This window comes from Nasonia vitripennis, chromosome 1 (assembly GCF_009193385.2).
Source record: "Nasonia vitripennis strain AsymCx chromosome 1, Nvit_psr_1.1, whole genome shotgun sequence".
NCBI classification, from domain to species: domain Eukaryota; kingdom Metazoa; phylum Arthropoda; class Insecta; order Hymenoptera; family Pteromalidae; genus Nasonia; species Nasonia vitripennis.
Window position 1 is genome coordinate 36113999 of NC_045757.1, and position 17056 is coordinate 36131054.

Here is a 17056-nt window from a genome sequence, read left to right on the forward strand (position 1 = left end):
CGCACGGTGCACTGCTCTCTCTTGCTCTCTTCATCTGCCCGTGTGTGTGTGTGTGTGTGTGATGCTGGGCTAGCTGTGCGGCCGAAGCATCGCTCGGACAGCGCTGCAGCGATCGGAGAGTGAAGAGCAGCAAGGATTCTTCGGTTTATAGCAGCCAACGAATGTGTGGCTCGAGAGCCTGGATCGTGCTGCTGCTGCCCTGCTCGGGGCTACGCTCGCGATGCCTCGCGCTCGTCCGCGCCGTCTCCCGAGAGGTAACGTCCTCCGCTGCTGCCTTCGCTTTGTTCCACATTGTTCGGGTCTTGTGCGCGCGACCTACTGTGCATCGCTGACCCAATAGCCGTCTCTGTGTGTGTATAGTTCGGTCCATACCGAGGCGAGATGGTCAAGGAGTATACACCAGTGCTCGCGAGTGTATGGAATATACAGTGTGTGCATGACTGCGAGAAGAGTTCATTTGTACGCGGGGAGAGGAGCATACTAGATTGAACCGTCCAAAGCCGCATATGCCCGCGTCGAGTGTGTAATACGTGCATGTCTGTGTGTGCGAGAGATGCGGATCTATATCGAGCAGCGGCGTTAATATTTCACGCGAAAGCTCGGAATAGTCGAGCTCAAGGTGTCGCGAGCGTTAAAAATACGAGGAAAAATCAATCATCAATCGCCGCTGATGAAAGATTATTAGTCGCTGCACTTTTATATATTTCGAGATCGATGGATTCGTTATTTCCGCGATCGGCAATCCGCATAGCGTATACGCGCGATTTGCCGGAAATTAAATAGTCCAATTTGATCGCTCGAGGGAAATTGCGCACCGCTGGACACACCGCCGCCGGGGATTATATAGATTCGGTTCGATTGCAGGCCCCCCACATTGGCGAACAAAAAAAATAACACGAATATTTAAATCGCTCTTTATCAATGAAAAACCGCGCGCGCGCGCGCGAGTAAGAAGGAGCAATGAAAGCCTATAGAAGCATCAGGAGGCTGGTAGTAAACCGTTTAAAATTTATGATTGCAGGAGGGCCGGGGGGAAGTGACAGACATAAGCGCAAGTCCGGGGAGGCAGGTGCCTGTCAACCAGTTGCGCCCCAAGGAGCCTCCCCCTATGGTCATTCAGGGAGACTTCAGAAAGGTAATGACTCGCTTGCTCTCATGCGCTAGATATACGCCGTATGCAGCTGCACACACGCGCGCGCGAAAGATACTGCGGCAGTTTTCTTGAATTACAAGTGCGCGCGGGTGTGTGTGCATCGTCCCTGCGGACTGGCGCATGCATGATTCCCTCGATTTTGCAACGTTGCGAGACACGCGAGAGAGAGAAAGAGACTGTATACGTATACCTCTTTTCCCGATACGACGAGCCTTTGTTCGACGGGTCGTAGTAGTACTGCCTACTTTTTTATTAAAATTCTTGTTTCTTCCCGATCGATGCGCGCTATCGCCGAGAGATCGTCCGCGAGCAAACACTACTGCAGCAGCACGGGCTGATTCGCTCGATACATAGCCCTTTAGCCGCGCGCGCGAGCGCGTTCCACTCAATCAACAGTCAAATTTGTTTTCCATTTAAACCTCCTCCAGCGAATCGATTCTCTCTCGGCGAATCGAGAGAGAGAGCTGCAAAAGAAACCCGACGAGTCCGCACACGAAACACGTACAGTAGATTTCCATGGAAACATTTTAATTATCCAAATCAGCGCGCGAAGGGCTTCGAATCGATCGTTCGGAAAAAAGGTCCGTCTCTCTCTCTCTCTCTCTCTCTCGCTAGTCTCGCGGACTTGCAAGGACAGGCTGTAATTTACCCCCGAAATTGTATAGGAGAGGGAGTCTCTGTTGCAGGTGAGCGGAATAACGAACGAGATCTTCAGGCAGTTGGAAACCGTAGAGAACGACCATGACGCCTCAACGGCAGCGGCCCTCGAGGCCGTGGAGAAGCACGGCGAGATGGTCGTCAGGGTCATCGAGCCGAGGCAGATGGGCAGACAGGCCTCCGAAGCTGCGAAAAAGTTCATCGCCATGCAGGTCAGTGGGCTTCGCTTGGACCGCGCGAGAGATATACTTTGTCGGGAGCTTTTTTGATCAAAGGCTAATGTTGCGAAAGCTCTACTGCGATTTCGTAAAAAATTCAAAAGCTCCGCTCCCGACGACGAGATAATCGCGCGAAAATTAGAAGTAGCGCGGACGGCCGCTACATTACACGCTCGTAGAGCCGGCGCAATTTGCATGCCCTAATGAAATGGCTCATTCTTGTTTATTCAGGATCCAAAGCACCCTATCCATTTCGTCGAGATCATCAAAAGACCCGGTCAGACTCTGGGACTCTACATTCGGGAGGGCAACGGTGTGGATAGGAACGACGGCGTATTCATCTCGAGGATAGCACTGGAGACGGCTGTTTACAACAGCGGCTGTTTGAAGGTCGGTTCTCCCTTCTGCCTGAGGGATTATTGTTGTCCTGTGCTCGAGTCTCGAATATAGAACGAATATTTTTCCTCCGCTTTTCGCGAATCCGAGGGCTTCCATTTGAGGTACCGCGATCAAAGTATACGATATGAAAATGTTTATTACAACGACGATGCGATTAATTTTTCCATTGCACACGTGGCTTTTATTAAATTTTTAATAATGTTTTCAAGCATCGAGGAAATCCGATATTAGAGAGAGAGAGAGAGAGAGAGAGAGAGAGAGAGAGAGAGAGAGAGAGAGAGAGAGAGTACATAAAGCTCGAGGGTAAGAAAAATATACGGGAAAGGAGAGAAAATTTCTTCGGACTTTCCGAAGATCGAGTTGGGAAATTCATCTGGGGCCAGCAGAGTAGTCCGCGTTCGAGAACAAGTGTCAAACTTCCGGGAAAAACTGACCAAACTCTTTACATAAACTTTCGAGCTCGTCGTAAAAATTCTCTCGGACGCGCGCGCGTATACGAGTTCTCTCTCTATATACGTTATATATTCGCTCGATGGCATATGTCGCGGCGAGTATATGTATATAACAACGATCCGTGCAGGTCGGCGATGAGATTCTGGCGGTGAATCTCGTGGACGTGACGCACATGAGCCTCGACGACGTGGTGATCATCATGTCGATACCGAGGCGACTGGTGCTCGCCATAAGGCACGGGCCGCACCAGCTCGTCTCGCACAGCCGGCAGAACGAGCACAAGGCGCCGCCGGTGGTCGTCATCAAGAAGGAGCTCAACGAAGACGAGAACGACCACGTCACCAGCAACCACATAAGGTAATTTACTTCTCTCGCTCTTCGTCTGTCTGGTCGTCACACTCGAAAAATCGATCCTTCCCAGGGACAGCAACCGCAGAAGAGGCGACGGCCGGGAGATGCTTCCCTCGCGCTCGAAGCTGGGCTTATCCGGCCTGGGCTCGACGCAGGACATAGGCGCGAGCAACGGCGACCTGTACTACAACTCCAGGCCGGAGAGTCACATAGGCTGGTCCTATCAGCCGCCTCCGCCGCCCGTCATCACTCAGCAGCCCAAGCCGTCCTCGACCCAGCACTTCCAGCCTTACGAGCGCGGCTATCCCAAGACCCTCGAGAGCCTCGCTGAGAAGGTGAGATCGCATTATTCCACGAGATTGGGAAGGACGCCCGCTGTGCCTTGCTGTCCTTCCCTTTCGTCGTTATGGAATTTATTCATATTTTCTTTTTTTTTTCATTAATTTTTCGTTGGTTAGTCTCTCGTGAAACTGGACGGTATGTAGAGTGTTTTTTGTTCCCCGTTTTAACTTGATTCATTGTGGCTCGGTGTGTCATTAGTCGTTTTTGCGCGATGCTACGATGAGGATAATATACACTTTTTGTGCCGTTCGTGTTCGGTATATTATGTGGGACAGCGGGTTATCGAGTGTAAATTTAATGAATTGACCGATCGCTCCAAGTATACACGGCAGTACATGTATGGTGTATTTGCTAAATTTTCGTTTCTGTGTATTCCGTCGTTTCACGGGAGAGATTTTCACGAGACTCGAACCTTCATTTGTTGCACCAACGGCAGAGGATTCATCGGAGAGACGGATTGTTTTCGAATTAAAAAAAAAGAAATTTCTACGAGATAATCGCTCCGAGATGAAGCCTCTTTCGTGATACGCATAGATGTCTTAGACGATGTGGATCGAGCACCTTTCACACCTTCTTGCACCGTTCCACACACTGTGTCTGCCCTCCACTCTCTAAGATCACTATGACGAAGATTGACCATAAAAATCAATATTTAAATAATCATGGACCAAAAGAAAACGGTGGCTCGCGCGAATTCCATCCTGGTTTCTGTGACGAAATTTTTCAAATCGATTTCACTGACCACGGCGCATAAACAAGTCGATTTCAAAAGGACGAAGGAGCTTTTGCAAAAAAAAAGAGTTTTTGGGTCGGGCGGTTTTTGACACGTGCGAGCTGGCCGATCAAAAAAAAAAAAAAAAATCACTATAAATGTTGAGATTACGAGTTTCTAATCGGACTTGTCGGTTCTATGAACGAATGCTCCATTGAAATAAACCAGGATTTCACGAAGGTAATAGCACTTACAAATCTTCTTGATAACTAGACCTTGTATAATAACTAAGTAAACGAAATGCGCTTAAAAGCGCGGACACTCGACTTCGCGGCAGCTGTTCGATTTGCTGTCTCTCTCTTTCTCCCTTGGGAGAGACGAACGAAAAAATCGATGTGCAGCGGCGAAGCGGACCGCGCTCTGAGAAAACGCGTTTATTAAAAACTCGTACAATTTTCTTTGAGCACTGATTGCGCAAGTTCTCTTTATCTCGCGATAAAGTTTGCGAAAAAGTAATATTGGAAATGCTTGTTTCAACTGCTCGGAGTGTAACGCGATTATTTTTTTTAAGAGCAGTAGCCTCGTATATTCTAAAGTAATCGAGGATGAATTAAAAGTTTAACCGCGTTATTGTAGTTTATTTCAATGCTCAAGGAACGGAGGAGAGAAAGTTTCTGGTAAACGCGTTTTCTTCAGATAACGCAGTTTCTTATATAATTAATGATGTGTTGCGCTATCAGTATCAAGTTGAAGATTAATTATTCATATAGCATACTGTTTTTGTATGATATCGATAATTAATCAGTTTGGCAAGAGAACCACTCCCTTAATTTTGATCACTAACTAACCCGCTCGAAAGCCTGCTGTAACTAAGTTTTGTGTTGACTAACCCTTTGATGTTTACATCATATATATAAGTGTCATCGTTGTCTGTTTTCTTTATTCTCTGCTTGCATTGTACATACTGCATCGATTTTTATTCAATGTGTGCCTTCGATCGTGATCGTTGGTCTTTCAGATTTAAATCAAGCATTATTGACATCGCACGTGCATTTGAAGAGCTAATATTATACTATAGATTTAAATCTGAAGCACCGGATCGATTTTAACGAGAAACTACGTCTGTTTCACTTTCTCTCTTGTATATAATAAGAGTCTCGATAAAACTCGATGAAATTTAAATAAAGGTATTTCGGGATCCGTTTGGCGTACTCCCGTATTCACTAACTTGGGCCAAATATAACTGCACATTTGTTGATCGAATTTCCTATCTAAAATAAGTAAAACAGACGTATGCAGTGAACATAACTGGTCGCAGAAAGCTCGATTTGTATTAACATCTCAAACTTCAAAACCTATAATCACTCTATCGAGCTCTCCATGACCTTCCAGCAAGCTTTGCTAAGGCTCAAAAGCTTCTACAGAGTCAAAGCTCTAAATCATTATCTCACGCCACCTCATAATCGGCGCCCGACTCGCGGCATTTCTAAAACGTCGCCTCGTCGTGCCTCAGGTACACTCGTTTTACCCGCCAACGGCGAACAACGGAACGCGGCGCATGTCCGCGGGTACCGGCGTCCAGTCCGTCGGCGGCCCAGGCAGTCGTATGCCCAGCTCGGCATCGCACTACGCCACGGCCTACGGCCAGCATCCGGCCACCGGACGCATCATGCCCAGGAGCGGCTCGGATCAACATCTGCCACGCGTCGACTACACCAGCATCACGACACCGGCGAGGCACACGCTGCTCAGGTCCAGCCTGAAGACCGGTGAGTCGAGCTTGCCTTTATTTCCAGAGTAAAATCGTTAACCAAATCGAGCTCAAACCATAACGACGCGATGCACAGGTTCATCAGCGTTACGGTACGGCACTCGCTACGGCGCCCAGAATGACACGATGTCGTCGCAGCGTCAGGGCCAATTCGGCACGTTGACTCGTCGGCACAGGCCATCGTTGGACTACGCCTCCGACACCGAGGCCACCTGCTCGAGCTCGCCGCGCTCGGCCTACTACTACTACAGGCACAACATGAACAATCCCGCGCAGAGCAGTGCGGTGTCACATCTTGCAACCCTCTCGCGCTCGCAGATCGGCCAGAGCACAGGTGAGAGCTTCGTTGGATGGGTTGTCTCGGGGTATCTTAGTGCAGCTGTACGGGGATTCGAGGCTGCGCATCCCCTAACGGAGCTTTTAAGCCTTTTCGCGTGATCACGTTTGACGGGATTATGGATGCGCAGCCTCGACGAATGCAACAATTTTTTTATACTTTATACATGATTATTATCTGAACGTTTCGTTCACAGCTGTCTCTCTTTTTTCTCTCTCCTTTTTCTACATTCATTTCTCTCTGTGTTCGTTATTCACTTAATTGCGATAGTCTGTTTTTAGCAAGTTCTTAGATATTCATAATATAGCAATAAACAATAGCGAAAAAAATACAAACAATGGGAGTAATAGCGATGAGACACACTGGCATGAAAAAAGTTTCACATACGTCGCTCGCAAATCCCTACGGCAACGTCCATGCCCGCCGCAAAAACGCAGGAAACTCGACCCTTCTTTCAAACTATCCATGTTCTAAATTCTGTCCGGTCGATCATTGGCACTTGCACTGGGAGAATCCATGTGTAGAGGAGCTCAGCCCGTTATTTCCGATAAATTTAATTTTCTCGACCAGAGAGAAGACGGTCTAAGCTCTTGCATTACACCGATGCACATAGGGCAGAGTAGTGACGATTCTCCCAGCGCGTGGAAAAAAGAAAAGCGAAAATAAAATCCAGGAGCCAGGACAGGATAGTGAAAGTCGGGCGACACACGCCGCTGGGCATTGATTCTAGGCTTGAGATCGAACTCGTTGCCGCGTAGCGGCCGGACGTTGCCGCAGCAGCCGAGCCTTAGACCGGGCCTTAGCACCGTCGCGTCGGGTCTGATCGATCAGGAAGACAGCGACGGAGCCCTCTCGGCTCCCGAACTACCCGCTATCCGACGAGACCGAGGTAAGACTTCATCACTCACACACACCAACACACACACAAACGCGAGATAGTATATAGTCTCTGCTCACTGTGTGTGTGTGTATCTAGATACATAGAAACTTCGACACCTATATCACTGCGCTGGAGATCCCGGGGAATTCGGTTCTAATTTGTACGGAATCCGGACCGACTGCGCGGGGCTAAGTTGGCGCCGCGGTCGTGGTTTTCGAGATGCCGGCTATAACCGAGAACTTCCGGCTTGTGTGCACACGCGAGAGAGAGAGAGAGAGAGAGAGAGAGAGAGAGAGAGAGAGAGAGAGAGAGAGAGCTGATGCCTGTGTCTACCAACTGCGAGGCACGAGGAGCTTCTGGATTTCGAAGATGAAGACTCAGCGCTTATACTCGGAATTGTTGGATTACGTCGCGCCAAGTGTACTCTCGTTCTCTCTTTTAAACCGACGCGCGTTTAATTAGCGACGGTTTATTGCTCGCATGATAAAACCAAAAGGGTTACGTGATGTTCCTTTTATTTCGGCTGCAGTTTGCGCGACTTATACGGTTCTAGTTCGTTCCAAACTTGTTTGCTCGGATCAAAGTTTCTTCGTCCAACGCCGAATTCCCTCCGATCTCCAGCAGCAGTACTACTTTTTTTAGCACATGCTTTAGTGACAATGCGCCACGCTGTATATCTTTTTTATATATCGATGCTGTGATGACTGTTTATCTTTTTATAACTATTATATCTCACTGGATTCAAAATCTTATCGAAAGCAGTGTGCTTATGATATTTGGCATTTTTTTTCTTACGAAATATATCTATACTTTTTTAGACGTTTGTACACAATCTATAGACTTACGACTCATTGTTATTTTTGTTTTTTTTAATGTGACCTAGTTTATAGTCGTTAGACACACGCTCTTGATATATCCGTACGCAACATTCGATAGGTCTGTAAAGTAAAGGACGACTCGTATAACTTCACTAACGAATAATGGCGTCACTGGACTAACAAGGACTGATATAAGAACCCCGAATATATAAAGTAAAAAATAATCAGGATCTTCCAGAGAAAAAAAATTATCACCCTCTACCGTGAATATTATAGGAAGGATACCGTCGTCGCCGAGTGTCTTCACGTCGGACGAGTACCGAGCTTGGTTGAGTCGGACGCCGAGTACCTCGGCCCTCTACGAGCAGATCCGCTCGACGTCGAATCGACCGCCGCGCTACACCTACAGTGCCGAGAACATCCACGCAGCCGTTAACCAGGTACGCAATCGACATTCCAGAACTGTTCGGCTTTGTTAACGACGATTGAGAAGCTTCTCCACTTCACTCCGAGGGTTTTCGCTTTGCCCGGTTAGACGCTTGGAATTTTTCGGATCAAAGGGTCGACGTTGTGCGTTTCTCTGGCTACGTATACAACGCGCGATCGAAGCGAAGGGCCATTATATTGCGTTATGGTTTTCGCGGTGAAACGCTCGCTGCAAAGTTTACCCGCACACAATGGGCCGCGTCGATACAATGTCAGAGCCAGCTGCGCAGTTAATTAGATTATTAGGCGGGTTGCAGCGAGCCGGGCGGCTTTGATCAAGCGCGTAATTTATACGCGGCTTCGTCTAAAGTAATAATCGGAACCCAGTGCACGAGGTCTTGGCCTATACTATTCGAACGAAGAAAATAACGCTGATCTCGTTTTCCACGCAAGGCGGACTACGGCGGCTACGGCTCCTACCGGCCGATGGCGAGCACACTGGACCGTCTGTCGACCCGTTCAGCCTCGGCCCAGCAGGTGAACCTGGCGAACCTTCGAGCCTCGACGGCGATCAGCTCGTCGAGCCACAGAGCGGCGGCTGGCAATCCGAGACCGTCGTCCGTCGCGTCGAACGTCAGGTCGTCATTGGCAGGACAGAAAGCCGGTGGCCTCGGAGGAGCCGCGGCTAACCAACGCGCCAGCAACGTCCGTAGGATGCGCAACATCCTCGACCTCGAGTCGAGTCGAGGCAGCATACCCACGCCGACGCCTGCCCGAAACATAGACCAAAGACTACTAGACATTAATCCTGCAGGTATGAGAGAGGCTTGTAATGTTGTAATTTGCTCTGGTGTTGACGCTAGATTAAAACTGTCTACTCCGGTTGACGTTCAATCTATTTTCTTCTGAGAGGGCAGTTCGTTTTCAGAAGTGATTTACACTTAGAACAAAGCCTGCGATCGTCGATATTTCGCTCGATGTTCGTTTTAGGTAGAATTAAAAAAAAAAGATTGATCGAAATTTCGTTCTTTTCAGAGTTCCTGAAGTATAAGATAGAGAAGCCACCGACGGTGGGAACGCCGAGCTCGACGAGTTCGCTGCTGAGCTCACTGGCCGACAGCACGGGCGGCGACTTCTCCAGCGGGGTGAGCGGTCTGCTCTGGGTCCACCTTCTCGCCGGACGCGGCCTTCGCGCCACCACGTCCACTTCGGCTGCGACGACACCATCCACGCCGTCAGGTCAGCCTAGCATAGGTACGCTTGGCTTGGGCTTTCCAGTAGTCCACCTTGACGACCAAATTTTAGAATATATTTGTGCACTTGTTATGGTCTCCCTTGAAAAACCGCAGTAATGTTTGCTTTTGCGATCATCCGTAACGTCGAGTTAATGATATAGAAATATAGCGAGCTTCGCCCCCACACGAACGCTTCGTAACTTCTAGGCGATTTTCGAGTGTATAACGTAAAACAACCCCATCCGATCCACTTACCCCAAAATTTCTCCCTGACCAGTTAACTGCGGCCTGCGAGACCTGTACTGCGTGCTGGAGTGCGACCGAGTGCACAAGGCCCGAACAGTCGTGCGCACGGGAGACCTCATGTTTGACTGGGACGAGAACTTCGAGCTGGACCTCGTGGGCAACCGGCAGCTCGACCTTCTCGTCTACTCCTGGGACCCGCAGTACCGACACAAGCTCTGCTACAAGGGCTCGGTTCACCTGGCGTCTCTCCTAAAGGAGTCGCCCATCCATCAGCTGGCGGTGAAGGTGGAACCACGAGGAACGATATACCTGAGGCTCAGGTACACGGACGCCGGCCAGACCTTCCGCAGGAGAGGACTGCCCATCATCTCTTTGGCCACGAGAATCGCACCGCTCTTCGGCATCGACCTCGACACAGTTGTGAGTCTCGAGCTATTTTGACGATGATTTTGTAATGTTTTTTTTTCCGGTGATTACGACGAATCGGCTGGATTTCAGGTGACTCGAGAGAGCAAGACCGGAGGCGTACCGGGCGGAGTGTCGACGGCTCTGGCGATGGGCGGCAGTGGAGTCCCCAACGTGCCGATAATCGTCTGGCGCTGCGTCGAGGAGGTCGAGCGAAGGGGATTGGACATCATCGGTGAGCAAACGCAGCGCCCATTCTCGTCCGCATAAAACATGGCCCTGTTTAAAGAATCGTTAAATAAGCATTTCTCCTCGCTTGAAATTCCAGGCTTGTACAGACTCTGCGGCTCGGCGACGAAAAAGCGAATACTGAGGGAGGCTTTCGAGAGAAACGCGAGGTCGGTCGATCTGTCGTCCGATAACGTTCCCGATATCAACGTTATCACAGGTAAGATCCGCCCTCGGGGCTCATTTGACTTTCAAATGCGCGCTGGGCTGCTTGTCCTTTTTAGATTAGCGAGGATATTTCATTTTGTCGCGGGGGTGCCGGTGTAGCAGCATATAGTAAAGAGAAAATCCTCTCTTGTTCCAGGCGTTTTGAAAGACTACTTGAGGGAGCTGCCGGAGCCGCTGTTCACAAAGTGCCTCTACCAGATGATGGTCGACGCACTTGGAGTTTGTCTACCGGACGACCCCCAGGGCAACGCCAAGCTTATGTTTAGCATCCTGGATTGCTTGCCGACCGTCAACAAGGTGAGGACTGAGGAAAATAACTCTTGTAAAATATTATCGATCATACTCGTTTGGACGTTGAAGACTGATCGTTGACCGTTTCAGTGCACGTTGATATACCTACTGGATCATCTGGCGATGGTCATCTCCCAATGCAATAAAATGTCGCCGGCGAGTCTGGCGGTCTGCTTCGGCCCGGTACTGATGCTGCACTCGGATGAGTCAGGAGCGCCACTCGACTTCCAGCAACCCATAGCCGTGCTCAAGTATCTGCTTGAGATCTGGCCCGTCAAGTCAGGTAATGTCATTGTCTCAACCCTTGGACGATTTTCACCATCCACCAATGGCAATGCTTTATTTCCTTCGAATTTTTTTAATGTCTTTTGTTACATTATGATGATTTTGCTCGCACTGACTGAATTATCATTTCGATACACTATTTTATTATGTGAAACAGATTTCAATGAGTTTCTTATAAAGTTTTTTATTTCTATATGTGCACCGTTTATGGATTTTCATGCTCAAACGATTAATTTTTATACAATTTGCACACGTTCATGTACACTCAAAAACAAAATAATGAGACATCCTGAAAGGAAAAATAAGTAGCCGTTGCTGGCCCTTGTGGAACGAGGCTGTGGTGTTCGTCGCAGTACCAACGAGGACAAGGCTCGCGATACCGGTATCTTCACGAACAGTGGGAGATGGGAATCGCAAGCCCGAGAAAGAGTCGTACTGCGGCATCGAAAGCCAGAGTCATCGTTTCCACGAGGATTTGCCCCCTCCGGATATCCCGGAAAACCTGTAAGTGCCGAGTAATCAGTAGCTCATTTCACAGACAGTTCGGAAGATTTCTTCAGCCGGTTCAACACTTCCTCGAGTTACGCCAGCTCTCGGCAACAGCAGCAACACCACCAGCAGCAGCTCGCATCAGCCGCAGGTCTCGGCTGCCTCTCAGCTTCTGCATCAGCATCATCAGCAATCAATGCAGCAGCAGCATCAGCAGCAGCAAATTCAGCAGCAGCAGCAATCAATGCAGCAGCATCAGCAGCAGCAGCAAATCCAGCACTCACACCAAGCGCAGCAGCAGCAGCAGTCGCAGCAGTCGGGAACCTTGCCTCGAACAGGGCTGCTCTGGCAGCAGCAACCCTCACTTCATCATCAGCCCCCCACAACTACTACATCGGCCGTTCAGCAGCTGCAGCAGCAACAGCCACCCACCACAACTTCCTCGCGGCCTCCGCCACCGCCGCCTATCAAGCCGCGACAGGTAAGCCTGCTCTCTCTTCGCGCTCAACTTGCTTCGATTTTGTATCATAACTTTTAAGTTATCACTGTCTTTTTACCTATATAGTCGTGTTTTTTGAGGTTCTCGATTACTATTATTACTCTCGTCTATCCTATTTTTTTTACGTCTTGGACCTTCGACCAAGAGCATGATGAGCTTTCTCACGGCACCGACGATCTATTTCACTTTTGTATCGATATTCTTAATAATGCACAGTACAAATTTTTTAAATCGCACAAATCAATTGGATAATGTTGATGTTGTAAATTTTGTCACTTTTCGAATTTTTCCAAAAGCACATCTTCTATAGACTATCTACTGTTATTCTAAATTGATGCGAGAATTAACGAAACCGTATTGGCAATAATTATCGAAGAAGTAAGTATCGACGTTCATTTCAGCATACTCTTGCGATGAGTAAACAGAGTGAAAGATTGTTTCGAAGGTGCAGGAAGGCCTGATAAGGGAAATGCTTTAAAAATTTCTTTGGTCATTTTACGAGCTTAGGAAGCTGCGAGCAGCATGGTAGTTTTGAAATTTCAACAAGCAAAACTACAGTCTCATAATAAACTTACACCACAAAAAAAATCATATAAACAAAGCCGTGTTTTACTTGCTTCTCCAAGTAAAATGAAAATATGAACAAGAAGTAATTTTGTTTATTTTCTACATACACGCAAATTTTATACGTCAACAGGGTCGAATTCGAATGCATGACTCGATTTTACAATAGAAAGAAAAACTCACCGAGTAAATTTTCACGATTTAAAGTGCGTCACTCTTTTTTACACCATCATCGTCATTACATCCCTCTTCGTCTCACTCCAACTTTTTTTGTTTCTCTTTAAACTAACCCGAACACTCCTCATAACGACGTCTTTCTGTCTATACCGAATGTATCGGGATCTTCACATCCCTCTTCACGAGTTTAATTACCCTAAAAAATGTGTGCTCCTGCAAAAAATGCCTATTTTCACACTGTACATCTGTGCACCTGATTTCGATCCCTTGCACCTAAGATTTTGATGGAAAACTATTGTAGTTTTTTAAAATGTGTACAGCAGAGTTTTCCAAAATCTTACGACACGATTTAATATAGGTCAACATCCCCACTATCCTATATCTTTATCTTCTCTGACTCTCTATCTCCACTCACTTCATTACTCATACAATAGTGACGAATTCACGTTATCTACTTTATCTTTTGTTTGGGCACGTATTCAGAGCAAACGCAAATTGCCGGCTCTACCAAATCGCTGACAGCACAGAGACGCCGCTTCTTGCACAGGTACATTATCGTTATCGTTTCTCTCTCTCACTCACTCACTTATACTCTTTCTCTCTCTTTCTCCGCCCTCGTGTCATGTCCGTTCGTTCTCTCTCTCTCTCTCTCTTTTCTCATTCATTCATTCACTCATTCATTCCATATGTCCATTCACACACGTTCGATCGCTATTCCCTATACATATGTATGTTCGTTTGCGGTAATGCTCTCTCTCACAATTTATTTCTTTCTTCCTCTGCCTTGAATCTTCCGTTGCATGCCATCGCGAACGAGGAGAAAAGATGATTATTTTTTCAGCTGCGATGCTGCTCTGCGGACGCCGAGAGTTTGGTTTTAATAATGAGGAACACGTTCTGTGGAATCGTCACGAAGAATTTTAATCTTCTCTCTGGCATTCGCTAAAATAATTGCACGATCTTGCCAACGTGTTGCACGAATTTCGTCGATTGATGTGCTCTTATGATTTTAATCCTTTTTTTTAAATTGCTATACTAGTATAAATTAAAAAAAAATTCGCATTGACGTATGTGTATGACCGAGGTAACGATAAAGGGAAATTTGTTCTATAATAAAACGATGATATAATAGATTTTAGCGGCGATAGACATCTGCTGGCGTCGTTTCTTTTTAAGTGTCTCCCTTTAAAACATTGATTAATGAAGAAGACGTTGACGTACGCACAGTTCGTTAAACCTGGCAATATCTATACGGCGCATATGAAATATGAACAACGCATTTAAATATATTTTTAAAATTCGAGTCTAGCAAAGTATATAAGGTCTGATATTGAATCTCTCCTTTTAATAAAAGTTTCTCGATAAAGTAGAAATCCCGTGACTTTCGTAAAGTAATAAGCACTTGAGTTCAAGCAGTCCAACCCCCTCGAATTCCTGTATCCTCGAGGAGCTATACGTAAATCAAATTGCATTTCCGAGAATGCTCATATCCTCTGCCATTTCTACATATCGTAAATAATTCGCTTACTCCTCAAAGTTGCGCTGTTCCGAATAATGCAATTTACGACGGATTTGAATCGCGACGATGCAGGTATTGCAGGTCTGTTTCACCTCCTCCGAGTTAAACTCTTATCAACCGTTACAGAATGTGCTTCGTTCGGTATGAATAATTCGGCAAAGGAAACGACGCTGCGAGCCAAAAGATGCTTCACTTTGCAACGATCCAAAACCAGCCACAGCTTTGTAAATAAACCAAAGCAGTATATACGACAGAATAATCATAAGCTCATAAATCCCGCCTAAGATATAATAAGAATAGCCCGCAAAAGTCAACGTCAACTGACGTGAAAAATCACGTCTCTTCTCTCTGTCTTTCTCCTCTAGGTGATAGTCTCGTCTCCCGGTTCACCTAGCAGCGAGGATTCCAGCAGCTATCAGGAGTCAGTTAAGATGAGCCGGCAGTCACCGGCTACTACGACTACGGCCACGACCAGTGGCAGCATGAGCAGTAGCAGCAGCGTCAACGCCATGACCGCAGCGGCCACGACGAGCAGCGGCTTCAACTTCAGCAGCTACAGCAACGCCTCTCACGGCAGCACCGCCGCCACGACCTCTAGCAGCATCTTCGTCAACAGCAAGCCTCACCCCCACTCCACCAATCCGTTCCTCAACGCCATGAGCAACGGCAACGGCTACGGTAACGGTAATGGGGGTAATGGACACCACCACAACAGTAACGGTCACAGCGTCAGCTTCTTCGGCAACGGGACGAACGAGCAGGTGACGCCGACCAGCAGCGTCGACACGGAGGACGGCGGTACTGGCCAAGGTGAGGAAGGCGAGCGCGGCGTCGAGGGTGACGCTGAGGCCAGCGACGACGATCACCTGCAGAACAAACACTGAGATGAGGAGTCGGTCGCGGGCGTAAAGAAGGGCCGCGTCGCCGATCTGGCCAGTCGCTACAGCGTGAGATTCGCTAGGGATGTACAGTAGGGACTTGGTCGGGCGCTCGGGATCGACGAATCGTTTTTTTTTTTTTGAGATTAGGTGAGCTTCCGTTCTCGGACTCGTTGACTGCAAAAGTACCGCGACGATGCGATATACGTAAGATTATACGAGTGTATAAGACGAGTCGCGAACTTTGATGTCGTCGGGTCCTCGAACGGAAGATCCACCGCGGTACATACGCACTGAGTCTTCATACCTAACTATATATGTATCTAAGAGATGTATACGACATGCTAAGGCGGTGAGAAGAGAAACTGCAGTTGAAGCAGAGAGAAATCAATGATGTTCGCACAACGAAGACCTTACTGTACATCTTGGCGAACCACAGTCTCGTAATATACAGCAACAGCGCACGCAAACATATATATAGAGTCTTTTGTCGAGAGATGGCGAATGAAAAGTCTGATTGCTGTACGAGTGGAGAAAACTTACGATAGAGAGAGAGAGTGACAGACACGTACATTTACACACAAAAAATAATATGAGAGAAATAGAGTATGAAATGGAGGCGGTTTTCGAGTTTTTATACGGACCTTCCAGGGCAAAGTTTTTATCGAACTTATGTCTCCCAGTTATACGGGATAACGCACTTACGCAAAGGGACAAATGATATGATCACACACACATATATATATATATATATATATATATATATATATATATATGTTGATTTCAATGAGAGAAAATATAATAATATAAAGGAGAGTCGCTGATGAACATACTAAAAGTTGAATACGCATAATGGTCGGTTTATATACAATATACTATATATACATACTATATATATATATATATATATATATATATATATATATATATATATATATATATATATATATATATATATATATATATACATATTCGTAGACTAGCCACAATATACATGTGCTTTTAATAAAGACTATTATTACCAAAAATATAGTGTTATATAGTGTTAGCCTGAATCCAATCGCGGAAATGCATAAGTCAGAGAAAAAGTTATGTATAAAAAAAAAACAAAGAACGAGAATTAAGCCGAATGACAGGAATGATGGACAGCGGACGCCGACAGCTCTGACTGGAAATTCATTTTCATCTGCATATCTGACGATTTTCTTTTCCTTTCGTCGCTTTGTTGTAAAATCATCGTTTCACCTACATTTTAACGATGTAGTTTCCATGACGAAACAAAGATTATTACCGAACAAATCGAGCGTTTCCATGCAGGGTTGTCGACGTCCGTGAATACCCTATAAATACACATTCGCGAAACGGTGGAGACATTGCAAAAAGGACAAGAAAAGATTGCGTGTCGCGCCGTGTGTGTGCGTGTGTGTATGTGTATATGTGTGTGTATATATATATATATATATATATATATATATATATATATATATATATATAT

General features: G+C 46.8%; 1 protein-coding gene across 13 annotated transcripts in view; it reads left to right on the plus strand.

Moving 5' to 3' along the window:
* LOC100679615 (rho GTPase-activating protein 100F) overlaps positions 1-16441 on the plus strand; it is a 41349-nt gene extending 24908 nt beyond the window's left edge. For 3 of the 13 annotated variants that reach the window (XM_031920860.2, XM_031920859.2, XM_031920864.2), the window contains 19 exons: positions 1022-1135; positions 1819-2022; positions 2260-2418; positions 3008-3237; positions 3302-3566; positions 4514-4525; positions 5799-6054; positions 6133-6390; positions 7124-7282; positions 8368-8531; positions 8971-9331; positions 9553-9771; positions 10030-10418; positions 10497-10638; positions 10732-10851; positions 10996-11156; positions 11241-11433; positions 11978-12405; positions 15049-16149. In XM_031920860.2, coding sequence (XP_031776720.1) covers positions 1022-1135; positions 1819-2022; positions 2260-2418; positions 3008-3237; positions 3302-3566; positions 4514-4525; positions 5799-6054; positions 6133-6390; positions 7124-7282; positions 8368-8531; positions 8971-9331; positions 9553-9771; positions 10030-10418; positions 10497-10638; positions 10732-10851; positions 10996-11156; positions 11241-11433; positions 11978-12405; positions 15049-15567 — 4353 coding nt within the window. In that variant the 3' untranslated portion in view covers positions 15568-16149. Of the gene's footprint in view, positions 1-1021; positions 1136-1818; positions 2023-2259; positions 2419-3007; positions 3238-3301; positions 3567-4513; positions 4526-5798; positions 6055-6132; positions 6391-7123; positions 7283-8367; positions 8532-8970; positions 9332-9552; positions 9772-10029; positions 10419-10496; positions 10639-10731; positions 10852-10995; positions 11157-11240; positions 11434-11973; positions 12406-13647; positions 13712-15048 lie in introns of all 13 variants that reach the window. The other 10 variants (XM_031920865.1, XM_031920866.1, XM_016981274.3 and 7 more) reach the window with 10 other exon arrangements.
* Positions 16442-17056: the final 615 nt, after the last annotated feature.